The 16,133-nt window shown below is 37.3% G+C and overlaps 1 protein-coding gene across 4 annotated transcripts in view; it reads right to left on the bottom strand.

Moving 5' to 3' along the window:
• Window positions 1-14,547: 14,547 nt before the first annotated feature.
• The window catches only part of Osbp (oxysterol binding protein), a 184,971-nt gene continuing 183,385 nt past the window's right edge, over window positions 14,548-16,133 (bottom strand). For all 4 annotated transcript variants that reach the window (XM_067159125.2, XM_067159124.2, XM_067159123.2 and 1 more), the window contains one exon: window positions 14,548-14,932. In XM_067159125.2, coding sequence (XP_067015226.1) covers window positions 14,790-14,932 — 143 coding nt within the window. In that variant the 3' untranslated portion in view covers window positions 14,548-14,789. The remainder of the gene's footprint in view (window positions 14,933-16,133) is intronic.

Genomic DNA, 16,133 nt, shown 5'->3' on the forward strand with positions numbered 1-16,133 from the left:
AGATCTCAGGAACCATTAAAAAGAAACATGGGAGCTGAGAGAAAATGACGAAGGTGGGCAAAGCAACGGACGTTATCAGGAAAACTTCAGTCATGTGTTCCGTACGTCTGACAGCACTCTGACGAAACAGATCCAAACACAAGATGGCACAAAGGAGTGGCCGATGGCTGAGCGGGATAATGGAACAAGATGTCCTCAATAGACGCATCTTTAAACAAAAAATCCAGGATTGGAGGGTACCTGAAGATAACTTCCCTGGTTGGAGGACGGAAGGATGTGGGCAAGGATATGTAAACAACATAGTCCAACGATGTTAAAAGATAAAATAACCAAACAAGTTCAATGCTGAGAGAAATAATTATAGTTTTGGATATAAAAAGAATAATTCATTTAGCTCAAAAGGAGTTGAAGTTATAAAGCCCTCAAAATATGACTGAAATACTTAGTACAGTAGTGTTGCGATAGGTCAGGGCTAGGATTGGGACGGAAGTGACCGTGAAAAACCATCTTCAAGGTTGCTGACACACCTATGTGAGCAACTTGCTTGGTCATCTGCTTCTCTGCAAGAAACAGGAATTACGTTGTGTATCGACAGCCTCATGCAGGTAGATTTACTCGCCTATAAAAGAAGTCCTGCACAACAAAATTCTGGCACCTTGGTACCTCCTACCTCCTAACATTGTTATTCAAAATGTTGTTAAACATTGATTGTTTCACGGATTAACTGATAAGAGGAATACCCAGCATCAGAGCCATTTTTGAATTATGTTTGGTTAAAGGACTGAAAATTATAGTCCGTTATTTACAATACGGTACCCAGAGTTGTGTAGTGATTGCGGATTGTTTCATGTACCAGGGTGGTGCAAGACAGTTTATACAAAAACATTGCAGAAACAAGATATCAAACTTCTAAAGCTGGGATGGTCTTGTAAAGCACATTCGGAAATGTGCATGTGGGGATCTATCTCAGCTGCTGATGCCTTCTTATGCTAAGCAAGGCGGCCTAAGATAATTTCAATACAGAGTACAGTTTCACTTAACCGGGACAGCCATTTAATAATAATATATGATACGTGATTGCAATTACAGAAAGCTCTGAAAAAGATGAATATGACCAGGATGAAGCCAACACCAAAACTTAATGAAATTAAAGACCATGTAACATAGTCATTAAATACACTGAAGATAAAAAACAAGAATGTTATTGGCTTTACTCTCACTAACTACTCTTATGGTTTTCGGAGACACAGAGGTGCAGGAATTTAGTCCCGCAGGAGTTCTTTTAATTGCCAGTAAATCTATCGATACGACGCTGTCATATTTGAGCACTTTCAAATACCATCAGACTGAGCCAGGATCGAACGTGCCAAGTTGAGGTGGTCAGAAGGCCAGCGCCTCAACCGCCTGAGCCATTCAGCCCAGCACGTTGAAGATAATGATGAAAACATATCTGACGTCTGCCTTCATTGCCATGTTCTAATTCTGTACTGCACTGGTCATTCTGTATTTTGTACGGCCTAATACTGTATTCCATTATATCTTGTATATTAAATAACCTTTGTACTTCTTAAATTTAAAAAAATGTACTGTACACATTCTTTTTACTGTACCTTGGCTGATTTTGTAAGTTATTTTGTTTAATTCGGACAACCTAGAGTCTCAATTTGTCCAGATTAATGAGGTTCTACTGTAGTAATAATAGTACTCATAATCATGAGAATGCTGAAGATACAGAAAAAATGAAAGGAAAATTCTAGGGAAAAGTAAGTTGCTGGAGATGGTTTCGCATTCTACTTGAGGTTAAATAAAGAACTTTAGGAAAAGTTTGAAGGGATATCAGTGAACATAAGAATAAGAATGGGAACTAACAGGCTAGCAAACTTAATTTAAATCTAAGAATTTCATTTTTGTCCGTATTGAACTGAGAATGGAAGATAGGAAACTTAAAAGGGTCCACCTTTTCAATACAAAATTGTTATAGTTTATTACAACATATATTTACATTTGGAACTAGTTTCAACGCTGTTTGGCGTCATCTTCAGCCAAAATGTGGGAAATAGGCTAGCATGTAGATACACACATACAATACGCCTTGTGTAATATAAATGTCTATACACACATACAATACGCCTTGTGTAATATAAATGTCTACATGCTAGCCTATTTCCCACATTTTGGCTGAAGATGACGCCAAACAGCGTCGAAACTAGTTCCAAATGTAAATATATGTTGTAATAAACTATAACAATTTTGTATTGAAAAGGTGGACCCTTTTAAGTTTCCTATCTTCCATTCTAGCAAACTTAACTCGCAGCCTGCAAGAGAAGTCACAAACAGTCTGGCTTGAAGGACAAGCAGAGGACAAAAGTTGTTCCCTGCCGAGAAAGGCCTACGATTTCTGCAGAGGAGCAGCTGCAAAGAAGTCTGAAGGAACAGAGGTTTGTGTGTTTGAGTTTCAGAGATAGTGGATCAGCAGCCCTGAATATCTACATTTCCATGGTTTCCCGTTTCCTTCCCACTGTCTGAGTTGCTGCGACGTTCAACGAGGAGGAAAAACAGCTGTTGTGCTTTTGTCAGCCATAGATGGCTCTATCGAACATGTTCTCTCGACACATCTCTATGGGATAGCAGACGTCATTATCCGTGTTGTTGGCCAGTTTGTGAGATCTTGGCTCAGAAGCATGGTGGGGGGAAGGAGGAAGAACATAGGGATTAACTACTAGTGTTTATTTCAGGCAGCATTTCGTGGGGGGTTATAAATTACCCCTCCCCCAGAATACGTTAATTTAAGATTTTTTTTTTTTAAATTGTTGTTATAACGAGAATGATAAGTGTTATTCCAATCAGCTGAGAAGTTTATGAGAAACTGACGTTTTCTTAAGAAAGGCCAGATGAGGCACGATTTGTCCTAATTTATTCCTTTATTAGTGGAACCTTCCTCTGTCAGGGCTAAGTTTTGACTGAACCTATTTGTCGGTTTGTACACTGCTTAAGTGAATATTGTCCTATTGGCTACCTATCAGAAACACACCCTCTCCAAGAAGTACAGGAGAAGTGTAAGCTCGAGCTACTTAGAGCAATGATAAAGGAGGGCTTCAAGTAATTTATATTTTTGCCCGGATTTCAGATGGATTTGTCAGCAGCCATTTGAATTATTGCTGATGTTTTTATGAAAATATGTACAGTAAAAATCATGAATTTCAGTAATAAATTGTATGTGTTATACACTTCCTCATTTTTTTATAATGAAAGAATCCCCCCGGGCAATTTTAGTGTGGGGGGGGGAACCTTTGAGATAAAATCGTCGGTTGGACCCTGCGATTTCGCACCCTGCTCAGAGGGAAATGTGCCCAACGGCACTGCGCTTGCCTTTTTATATCCTCAGAAAGACTGTCTCAGTGGTTTTTCCAACTGAATCAACATACGTCATTACAATGACGTCAGTAGGAATGTCACGATTAAAAGCAATGCCATCATATGAAATACTCGATCAAATGAAAAAACACGCATTTTCTCACTTTTAACGAACAGTACTGTGCTGCAGAGCTGTAATGACCAGGCTGCAGACAGACATCACATGACATAAGAGTGTCCACATTAACTTAACCATTGTGCTTTGATTTCATAATGCTCTGTATTGACTACTATCTCTACTCCAAGAAATATACGTTTAAATCAGCCTTGTCATTACTTAGAGTTGTTTAACTGACAGAGTTTCAGATTTGGGTGTCAAACAGAGGAGAGAGTGATCCTTACATCAGTGCTCTGCTGACAGGCATGTTACCCAATGCTTAGGTCAAAGTCAATTATGCTTGTGATTGATAACAGCATATACAATTTACGTTGGAGTGTAGAGTTACAACTCTAGGGAGTGTCCGAGGTCAGATGGAAATATCAGCAACATTTAACTGACATGATTTCTGAACTGGAAGATTTTAGTAAAAATGTTATGAGCCGCTAATTTTAATAAACTGGTTGTACTTTTAGGTTCAGACAAGGATGATGATTTAAGAAAATTGTAACTAGAATAGTGTAGTTTTAGTGTTCTTATATGACGTTTAGGATATACTAGGTGATGTGCCCGTGCTTCGCTACGGAATGCATACAGAATTCTAGGTGAGGTAGTGTACACGTAGCGAGTAAGACTGCATAACTCTTAGCGTTACCCCAGAAATGCAATGGGGAAGTCACCATACGTCTTTTCTCATGCGAAGACTGGGTTATGGAATTTTCATTGTAATGGTAGGCCCTCTTGCCTACCATCGGTCACAAGTTTGAGAGTTTTCATTATAACTGCAGACACTCACTCTCCGCTTGCATTTTTATATCCTCAGAAAGACTATCTCAGTGGTTTTCCCAACTGAAATCAACATACGTCATTACAATGACGTCAGTAGTAATGTCACGATTAAAAGCAATGCCATCATATGAAATACTCAAGCAAATGAAAAAAACGCACATTTATTCACTTTTAACGAACAGTATTATGCTGCAGAGCTGTAATGACCAGGCTGCAGACAGCCATTAAGTGTGCATACTGCTCATTTCAATCAGCATCTCAGAATAGGGATCAAATAGCCAGAATACTATGATGAACCAGTGTGTTATGTACCAACAGTATCACAAAATATAGGAACCAGAGGAATGGAATGCCGAAAAAGAAAGTCATCTAGTTCCCCAGCTATGTCCCGTCAATATTCAGGCAGGCTTTTATCCTCGGTACACAGCAGTAATACCATCTATTGGAGATGAGTGGCACCATAAGGGACAAAGAATGTCACAACAAACAATTGTCAATGTAATTGTTGATCAATTTTATGAACTTTCAATATTGCCGGCCTTCACATTTAGTTTCCTTCCGACTCTGAAATACCACTCTTATAATAATAATTTGTAATAATAATAATAATAATAATAATAATAATAATAATAATAATAATAATAATAATAAAAATAGTCGGTAGGCCTAAGGAAAAACTGAATAAAACATAAATGATCGGAAACTGTATTTTCTATAACTTTTGTTATGTAGTACAATTCAATAGAACCAGTAATATAGGTATTTAAAAATTAAATTTTAGGCGCCTTCCCCTAAACTACGATTTCATTCAGGGAAATTTTTTTTAAAGTTTAGACTGTAGTTTCTTATTCCCCAACATTATAAACCGATTTTCATTATATTCTGTTAATCCATTTTCTTGTGGCTCGGCACTAACATGGACTTGGCAACAAAAATATAAATTCATTAATATCTGTGTTATCATAGCCGATATGGTAAAAGTGTATAAGACATAAATGATCGGAAATTTAATTCTATATAACTTTAGTTATGCAGTATTTATCGATAGGACCACTAATAACATAAAATTTTGAGATTTAAAATTTAAGCCTTCCCCTAAACTACCAGTTCACAAGCGTGAATAAAATGATTTATAGACTAGATTGTAGTGGCTCATCCCCCGACTTTACATACCAATTTTCATTAAATTCTCTCCAGCCGTTTTCTCGTGATGCATGTACATACATACATACGGACAGACAGAAATTATGGAAAAGTAAAAAGTGCATTTCCTTGTTACTGTGAACGTGAGCAATACAGAAATACCATTCTTTTAAAATTCTGAGCAATGTACAGACACAACTCTTATTTTATATATTATATAGATTTTATTTTAATTAGGACACGCATTAGATTTCTATTAAGAGATGTCTAGAACTTGGGTGTTTGATGTGTAATATTAAGTAAAGCGGTCCAAGAGATAATTCGTAGTGAGAGAGAAAACCGCTGAGGTAGAGGACAGTAAGGTCCTTGAAACATGTACGGTGTATGAGGAGATAAACACATAATTGGTTAAACGTATTGACAAGGTTGATTGTTAATTATCTAAAGTATATTTATTGGATTACGGAGTGTTGAATGAAATTTTGTCCATACTTGCAACTACTTTTACTGGGTTTGATCTTTGAGACTCTACCGCTGGTCAACACAGGGAGCAGACGTCACATATTTCTTTGATAAGCCCCAAAAATAAGTGCCACTTGAGAGAAAAGAATATCCTTTATTTCAATGTACAGTTGTCTGGATATGTTTTAAACAATGAATAATAGCAACACAATAGGCCTCAGCTCAACAAGAGCAGTCATTCTGCAGCCATTCGCCAATAAACTTGAACTCCTTCACTTATCCGAGGACAGATTTTAAATGGTATCCTTACAAGGTCAGATTCCTTTCCCGTATCAAATCTTATTTACATTAAATCAACGAAAGTAAACTTCCACCTGTTTGATAAAGCAACTTAATTATTTTAGAGCATGTTTCATTCCTTAAGAACATCTTCAACTAGATAACGTTGCTTAGGTGAAATTACAGAGAATTTCCTTCTTCTCAAAAAAACCATCTTAAAATAGTACCTTGTTATGCTTAAAACAACACTCAAGATAAAAATAATTAAAATACGTGGGAAAGGAAGATGGACGTACTTATGTTCTAACCTCATTTAAAACAATTTCCAATTCACTTAAATAGATGTTGAAAATTGGTATACAGCACTTTTGTTCATATGTGATGTGTGTGTTTTTCCTGGTTATTCACTTTTTAAAACGTTTTCGAAGAGAAATTTTTCATGTCAATGTTTTATCTTAATTAAAAAACTGTTCTCTTCAGATGCTCTTCTTTTCTGAGGTGAAAAATGTCGTTTGATTTAATTTGGTGAAAATAGGTCTCTTGAATTTGTGTTCATTAATGGGTCCTCTGAAGTTGATTGGTGTCTTATTGTTGTTATGTCCAGCTCATTGGCTGAACGGTCAGCGTACTGGCCTTCGGTTCAGAGGGTCCCGGGTTCGATTCCCGGCCGGGTCGGGGATTTTAACCTTCATTGGTTAATTCCAATGGCCCGAGTGCTGGGTGTTTGTGCTGTCCCCAACTCACACCACACATAACACTATCCTCCACCACAATAACACGCAGTTACCTACACACGGCAGATGCCGCCCACCCTCATCGGAGGGTCTGCCTTACAAGGGCTGCACTCAGCTAGAAATAGCCACACGGAATTATTATTTATTACTGTTGTTAAGAGAAAACTTCCCCAAAGTCTTGTTATGTCAGCTGGCTACCGTGTCGTTGGAGAGGTCTAGCAGCAACTGATGTGGCTTCCAAGAAAAGTTGTTTTTAATTAAGATGGAAAATCACACACATCACATATGAACAAAAGTGCTGTATACAAATTTTTAACATCTAATTAAGTGAATAGGAAATTGTTTTAAATGAGGTTAGAACATAAGTAGATCCATCTTCCCTTCCCACTCAACTCTGTCCACATATTTTTATCTCTAGTGTTGTTTTAAGCACAACAAGGTACTATTTTAAGATTTTTTTGAGAATAAAATTCTCTGTAATTTCATCTAGGCAATGTTATGTAGCTGAAGATGTTCCTAAGGAATGAAGCATGTTAATTACTGTAATTTGCTTTATCAAACAGGTGGAAGTTTACTTTTATTGTAACACCAACTTATCTCAGAACAGGTTTTAAATAGTTTTCATCTGCAACCATATGCTCGTGGACTTCCTACCTAACAGAAACAGATCTTGTAAATGGTACATGCATAATCTAACTCTTCCTTATGTCATACAAGCTGTCAGTCGTCTACAATTTATCATTTTACCTACTACTTGAATTAATTAACTAGATATACAATAATTAAGAAGCTGTAGTTTGTAGCATCGGAGCAGAATAAATGATGAAATGAAAATGAGCCCTAGAGGAGCCCCTTCTACTGACTGCACACTAGTGGATCACTGTTTGTGGTAATGGATGAAAGGAGACAGGAAGTTGTGGGTAGTATCGATTATGCTTGTCAACTACATGGAGGGCAAACTGTTGACTGAGGCAGCCACTTCTGCACTTCATTTGGATCAAGCCTAGTTTTACGGTTGGAGGGATGTCGCAAAGTTAAAACCCTTGCCATTTCTTGACGATGCAGTCTAGTGTAATGCCATCTAAAACCAACCAGCCTCCTAACGGACAGACTAGTATGCTTCCATTTACAGTTCATATGATATTTCTACTTTGTACCATTTTGGAGCCAATAAAAATGACATCTCTTTCATTGCAACTTGTAACTTTTGTATCGGGTGCATTCATCTTTAAGTCCTCCTATACAGACAAGAAATGTCTCCCGTCCCTGCACTCTAGCACGTTCCGATCACTGAAGGACGGTGCGAGCTGACCTCACTCAACTGATGTGGAGCTGGAGGCTCGGTTTATCGACGAATAACTGCAGAAGTCGCTCACAATTGGTGTTATTCACACAGTCTCGAGTATTTACAGCAACAGACGTGAACAAAGCATCTCAACTATGTACAGCAAACACAGACTTTATACAACTCCATATATTACACTCTTCACAAAAACATCACATTACCTCCTTTTAACAACATAAAAAACACATGAGGAATTGCAAATTAATAAAAGTGAAAACCAGAACATTTTGCGTCAACTGTTTCAAAACACAGCATGAACTTACTCCAGTTTCCAAGCAGTGTGTGTGTCTGCTTTCAGGTGCTTGCCCCTACCTATACACCTGTCATGAAACAAAGGTGCTGCAATCTGAGACAAATCAAGTCGATGTACAAAACAGACTAATGGCAAATGTACACAAACTTGTGATCTGTGGTACAATGTAAACAGAACATGCCACAAAACATACACCAGCTAGGTATCTTTGTTACACCCTTGTTTATATTATGCAAGAGTTTCTGAACACAATTACTTGTTCCTATACAAAACCATTTACTGTTAAATTCCAAGTCATTTTCCAATCTTGAAACAAGATGTAATTTCCAAAATAAGAAAAACAGACCTCAGTACGACAGTTTAAAGAAAAACTAAGCTGATAGGCCTCCGCTTTTTAGCTTCTTAAAATTCAAGTTTGGACATGTAACCAACACATTCTGCTCCACGTCATTGAGCATGTTTCAACAATTTCATCTCATGTCAACTGGCCGTTGTAACGTGACATTAAACAATTTATTTACACACTACGACGACACACATGGACTCTTCTGACTAAGTTTCACTATTCGTCAGGTTAATTTCGCAAACATATGTTTTGTTGCATCTAGGTAACTCTGATAACGACTGTGCACCTGAAATCTGCACGGACCCTCACGCTGATATCTAAATTAACAAAATTTATCAATACCTTCTACAGCCTAACATGATGACATCCAAACAGACAACACCACGTTGCGAGTGGTTTTTAAATGTTATTAAGTCAAAATTCTCCCATGTCCCTGATCTCACCACATAGTCCAATTGTCGTCATACTCAAGAAAAACAAAAAATTATGTCAATAATGATTTAACAGCTCCAGCAAACTGCCGACACAACTTGAGCAGTTAAAATTGATTGACAGTGAAAGAAAACATCAAAATGAGAGATCAGACGTGTTTTGTCTTTATTATGCCGACTGATACGATAAAACAATGTACAATTTAACAAAGCACCATATATTTATACAGAACTAAACACTTATTGTCTTGGAGCAAGGAAATTTGAGTGCATGGCAATAAGAGATGAAACAACTTTTCTCGTGCTTGGTGGAAATCTAGTCAGGGTTGTATATACTACTCTCTCAAAGATCACAGCTCTCATCATTTATAAACAGAGTAAAGCTTGTTTAATTTGAACCACAATTGTACAATGTCACCCACTGTACTTACCTGCATCCCACTACAACAACAACAACAATAATAGAATATGGTGAAACAATAACAGATCATAAAACTGTACATGACCTACGTCAATCATTATTCATCCTTGCCACCTCATTTAAAAAGCTGTTAATTTTGGATTTATATGCATGATAAGTGCAAACTCCTCAACTGAAACAGACAACCACTTCCATTACGTTGTTACGGATACCCCCAAGTTTCAAGAGCCAGTGGAAACTGCTGTACTCGTGAGCAGACAGGCAGCCAAGCGCTCCAAAGCTACCCAGGCAATGGTCCACATAACTTTACGACTTTATCTTTACTCAAAATAAAAAATATATGTTGAGAGACCGCAAAAGAAGTTCCATTCATTTTTATAAATTCAAATTTAAAATGTTCCAATTAACCAAGTTCTAATGTGATACCAAATTTCTTCAGTTTTCAGAAGGGAGAAACCTACCACCATGCTTCACAACACGAAATTTCTCCCCCACCCAACAGCCTACGACCACGAGGTTCAGCTCTGTATTGGTTGGATGCGGGGCCACTTATGTCTTACCCTTTCTCCAACTTTTATTCATATGTTTTGTGATATTGTTTGTTTCTATTTCGATTAGAATCAGTTTGTGGTTAAATGAAGTTTGCAAGCAGTTGTCAAAACAGAAAGGACGCAAGAATGAGGTGAGTTTGCTACTGATCATCTTAGCAAATTTTGGACAATAATTTCTTCCGAGTCATATTTCCAAGTTTTTATGTCATTTTTTGGTACTTTTTAGAGTACAGGTGCAGCTGCACATTTCCAGAAGTATTAGATCATAGAAATACGTGACCTAATAACAACTTCATTGTTTTACACCTCATAGATCACTTTTTAAATTTTTTAGAGAAGCTAACATGCCAGACTTTTGTCCCGCAGCCAAGAATGAACCCACCAACTTAAGCGCACCTACTCGTCCCAAAGAAATTAGAACTCATCCCAAAAATTGTTCTCTTGCCAAACAAGTTGGAAACTTCAAGAGTTGATAAATTTAATATAAATATATCTCTAAAACTAAATTTTGGCTACAAATGACTCAAAAATAAGATTTAAATAGTTCATTAACACTTTTGCAGAGATGCCAACCTACAAAGTGGTTGTCAGTAGTTGCACTGTCTGCTTCAGATAAGGGAAGGTTATGTTCAACCAAGAAACACAAGAAATAATACTCAGCCTGTGTAACATTATTAATGTCACTTTTTGAAGCAGCTGCATCGCCCTTCGATGTATCCACATGCTTCACGATTTTTAGATTTCACATGGCACGGACAGTTCTCCATGTTTAACTGAGAAATGGTCTGTGTTAACATTAGTAGACAAATGTCGCTATCTAGTAATTTTTTCATTAACTGTTTCCAAACACCGAGTCTTCTCTTTACGGAAAGTTTTCTTTTTAAATATTCTGGGCGAAATGAAGAATTTATAGCAGCATTTTGATTTTGTGAAATCGTAACGATCAGCACTGCTTTCACACTGTCATAGTACAAGTGAGAAACTACAGAAAATCCATAGTAGTTGGCCCCTCTGCTCTTGCACCAGCACACGGCCAAAGAACTAGTTACAACACATCAGTCGTACAAAATATTTTAATTTTTTATAAGAAATCTACTGAACGTGAGTTTTAATGTTGTGAAGTTTCCATTGGGTGGATCTGTTTTATGGATATGTTAATTTGATCTTGTTACCAGTTTAGTTTAGAGATTAATTTGTTTTGTTGATATTTCGTGTGTTCATTTGTGTCAGTTTAAATTCAATTGTTAAAATTGTTGTCAAATTCTGAAAAAGTCTTCTAATGAATACATTAATGCCACCAGAGATCTACATGCTGACAAATTAGAACACTCATGGCACAGATGATGGAGACTCCACAACATCTAAAAAAAAATCTGTTCACATACATGGATATTTATGAAAATAGGAATTTAAAACTTGTCACCTATGAACTCTCAGTAAAGGCATCATTCTCTGTCCCTTAGGTAACAAGAACAGGCATCAGCAGTTCTCAGTGGAGAGATGCAAGAGTTATCCCGGTGGAAGCCTGCAGACACTACTTTAGCACAAGTTGTCCACAGTCAAATTAGGAGCATGATAGAAGCTTCTATTTAGGAAAAGAATCAAGTATTTGAGGAAGTCCACTGCACTGATGAAGTAGAGTGGTACTCACTGTATACCAACAAGAAAAACAATTGATCCAACCATATGATTTGAAACAGACTCTGAACAGCCCCAAGAAATTGACCATGAGAAGAACAAACAGCAGAAGACTTTAAAAACAAATATGCATTAAAGAATGTGTCCGTATGTAACCATGGAACCATTCCAAATACAATCTTAAATTTATGCAAAGTATTTTTGATTTCTATGCAATTAAGCCAAAATATGGCCGTTCTCGCACTAAAAAGTTTGGTACAAATTCTGCAGTGCCATTTATATTGTTTACGAAGAATAGCTGTAAGGGGATTCAGACTACTTCAATTTATCTAACAATTTAACGTGCATTATAGTACTACCTTATGGGAAACTAGTGACAAAGAAATTTAAAGAATAAGATATGCTGCATGCACTTGCACCACCTGAATGTTCCTGACCTACTTAGACTTTGCTGCCAAGTGCTTCCAGATGATCAAAGTGATGTATACAGTGGACAAGAACTTCATGCACAGATCACAAATCATACTGATATCACTTTATTCAGAATTACATGTTCTTATCAGGTTTAACAGTGAAAAAGGTCAGAAATAATGATGTGTGATATTTTTGTCACCGAAAAAATTTTTTTTTTGCTAGTGGCTTTACATCGCACCGACACAGATAGGTCTTAAGGCGAAAAACCTATTTTTATTTTTCAAAACTTACTTATAATAATACATCAAAGGGGTATTTATTTCTGAAATGCTATTGGTTTTACGTATTATTGAGATTTCTTACATTTTAATGTGAGTTACTCTCTACGTATTGATTTTGGTTGCAAAATCTCAAAAATTAATCCAAGCTCCTTCGAGGACACCTCCTGTAGATAGGCCCAGTGCAAGAAGTGTGTGAACAAGGCCAGATGTGACCATTTTACTTTAGACTACCATATCAGTGGCACATAAAAGAACACTTGTAACCTGCATATAGTCTGACTGTTTATCCTGTTGAAACGTGCCTTCACAGCTACCATCAACTTTACAGAGAAAATAATGTCTTACAATACAGAAAAATATTGCTGCTGGTAACAATGCCATTAAATTACAAAAAAACATACAAAATACACCTCTGCTTAACATTTCCAAGTGCATCAGTCTTTCACAAGTTCTTCTACATCAAATATACCATGGCTTTCTAGAGCCTAGTGGTGGATTTTGTCCCAAAAACATTTGTGTGATCCAGGGCTGAATAGGTGTTATAATTAAAAGAACAATGCAACAATCGTGCCGGCGCTCCTACTACCTCCAACCACTGGGATATTCAGAAAAAGTGCGAGAGATATACGCTTCCAATTGCAGCAGGCAATGGTAAATGTAAAGTATGTTTCTGGTGAAATTAAACAGCCTTCATAATCAAACATGCAGTGTATATCACCACGTGTTCGCAGCAAAACAGAGAACACTGTGACCTGACAAGTGTGAACAAGACTTATGTCCCATCGGCAGGGAAGAACACACGTAACACAGGTGGCCCGCTGTACTTGGAACAAGGGTTTGCAATACAGACAACCAAAGACCCTTAAACACGGATGCACTCATGCACGGAACTGAAGACTGTGCAACTGAAGAAGTACTTTATATAAACATATTGCAAATTTTGGGGTTGCAGAAATATGTCTTCGGGTTGGGTGCTGCAACAAGCAAGAAAGATCTGATGATAAAATCAAAGTCAAGCTGGTTAACCTTTCCCTCCTCCTCCTCTGCCCTGACTGTATGACCAACTACAGAAAAACTAGAAATGATCACTAAACACACTCATTTGCAAATTGCAATGACAGACATTCTCGGGTGGGGACAATGATGATAATCTATGAAGACAAACCACCTCCAATTTATCCTTACAGATTATTTGATGCAACAGGTGAATACATTCTACCAGAATGTAAGGAACCTAGTTTGGAAGGAGGAGGTATCAACGACATGACAGCTGGCAGTCACATGAAGAGAGCAGAGTAATATTCAACCCAGCAAAATTAAATTCTTAAGAAATGCGATAAGAACTAAGAACAACACTGGACATCTACAAGAATGGAGGATGTAGGCGAAGGCTATGGCCACACGAGCAACATTTACTGGTTGAAATCTGTGACAGTTGAAGCTCAAGAAATATGTACAATGGGGTCCACATGGACCAGTAAACAATGCTGGTTTCCTAGTGGAAAGAGCATTCTCAAGGTTGGGTCGAACAGTATGTTTTCACAAATTTGTTTGAGCACACGAGCTTCATTTAATACTCCAGTCTACTTTACATTCGGTAGTGAATCTCTAAGGAATTTACAGACAGCAAACTTCTAATTCTGCAGGATCAAATGCGACCTGGGTTGTTATTTCTAAGTCGCTCAATGTAGAAGACATACTGGTTCACTGTTCAGAAGCCTACTCACACATTGTGTGAACAGTGGAACAGGTTTTCGAAGCTCAATAAAGCGGACGAGGCAACGTTTGACGCTTCAAAGAGTAAGACTGACGACTTTCATTTGAGACAGTTTCAGCCGCTCCATTTATTGCAGATTTCCAGCAGTAAATGTTCTCCAGAACAAGATGGATGGACTAAAAGGAGAGGTTCCTGGCCACACCCGAGAGCAGATTAACAAAAGTCAATCAAGTTAACTCATTAAAACATTTAATTATACAAAAACAAAAATCTCTTTACAACATGTAATTATATATCTGTACAACATTCAGTGTCCATGTCACAATGTTGAAATGTTTCGCTCCTGAACCTGAACATCCCAGATCGCCATGCACCCCAATTCGTAAATTGGACAAATATATATGTAGTTATATATATTTCTTTATTTAGCAGCAGTGGGATAAAGAGGATCTATGTACACACTTTCTACTGTAACTAAAAGATATCAGGACATCGGGACCAGTCTTGCTTCTCCTTGCAAGGCCAATAGTCGCCCTGGTACATGTGGAATACATTGCCAGTGTACTGCTCCTTCTCCTTGCGGAACCACACGGGCTCGTACGGTGGGTAGGGTCGGCCTGCAACATCAAAAATTAAAAAAATAAACATTCAAGTCTTTTTTCCAAAAAAAAAAAAAAAAAGTAAGTAAGTTATCTTCTTTCTTATTCTAACGGATTGCCAGCACTTAAAGCAGGCGGCTCAGTGGCAAAAACAAATTCTGTTAAAGTGAAAGGCGAGCAGGTCCGTGACAATTGAAGTTGTATAAAGACAGGAACACACAATACTGCCGCCCTCAACTCCTCGGAAGTATGGGAACACGACTGCTATGATCAACTGCAACAGGTTCTGGGCGAAGTTAGTAAATGCTTCAAAGTTCACAAAGTAGCAACTAAAAATTCTACAAAGTACTAGTTTTTCCAGATAGTTGTTGCTACCCAGCATTAACATTTGTTTATTCAACGACTTCTGAGAAAGTGCTAAAAGTAGACAGTTGCTTGTTTTTAATCACTAGGCCAATATAGTAGAGGTGTTTTCACTTACTGCAGTGCATATTTCATGAAAAATATAGAAATGAAGGCAATACACTCAGAAGAGTGGTAAAATAGAAAACTGTCACAGATCCAGAATATAAGCATCCAAGAGGCAAATGGAGACAGCTCACATGTCTGGATCCACTACAGTAAACGCTGTATATTTTAAAATACAAATTAGAAATTAAGTTAAAGTTTTTTTTTTTCCTGATACTGAATCAACAACTTTCCTGCCTACACCACAATAGGCAGTGACTGATGATGTTTGCAAGTAATTATCTTATTAAAGTTTTGCTATACAGTATAATAGAGGTTTGTAATTGTTACATTAGTATATGAGATCAGAAGGAAATATTTGGATGACCCCTGTATTTTTGTAAGTAAGATAACTGACATTACATCCATGATCTTTGTGTGCAAAACTATACAGATAACCTAAAACCCTTCGTTGACCCACTCAAAATGGCCACCTCTGTTGACAGAGGTCAGCATCTATTGAATTAAATAAATGAAGAAATCACTAATACATTATCTCAACAGACACTAAGTAATTACAACACCGTAAATAACCTTCTACCATCAGATGACAACTAGTAACAAACGTAATTAAAGCTTAAGCTATTCTGCTGCAATACAGTCATACTCCTCCAAAGAATCAAATCGCACGATGGGATCAGTATCACGGAATATGTGCTAGCTATGGGGAAACTTACAACCCCTAGCAACATTTGGTTTGTTTCACGTATAC

Source organism: Anabrus simplex, chromosome X (genome assembly GCF_040414725.1).
Source record: "Anabrus simplex isolate iqAnaSimp1 chromosome X, ASM4041472v1, whole genome shotgun sequence".
Lineage (NCBI taxonomy): Eukaryota > Metazoa > Arthropoda > Insecta > Orthoptera > Tettigoniidae > Anabrus > Anabrus simplex.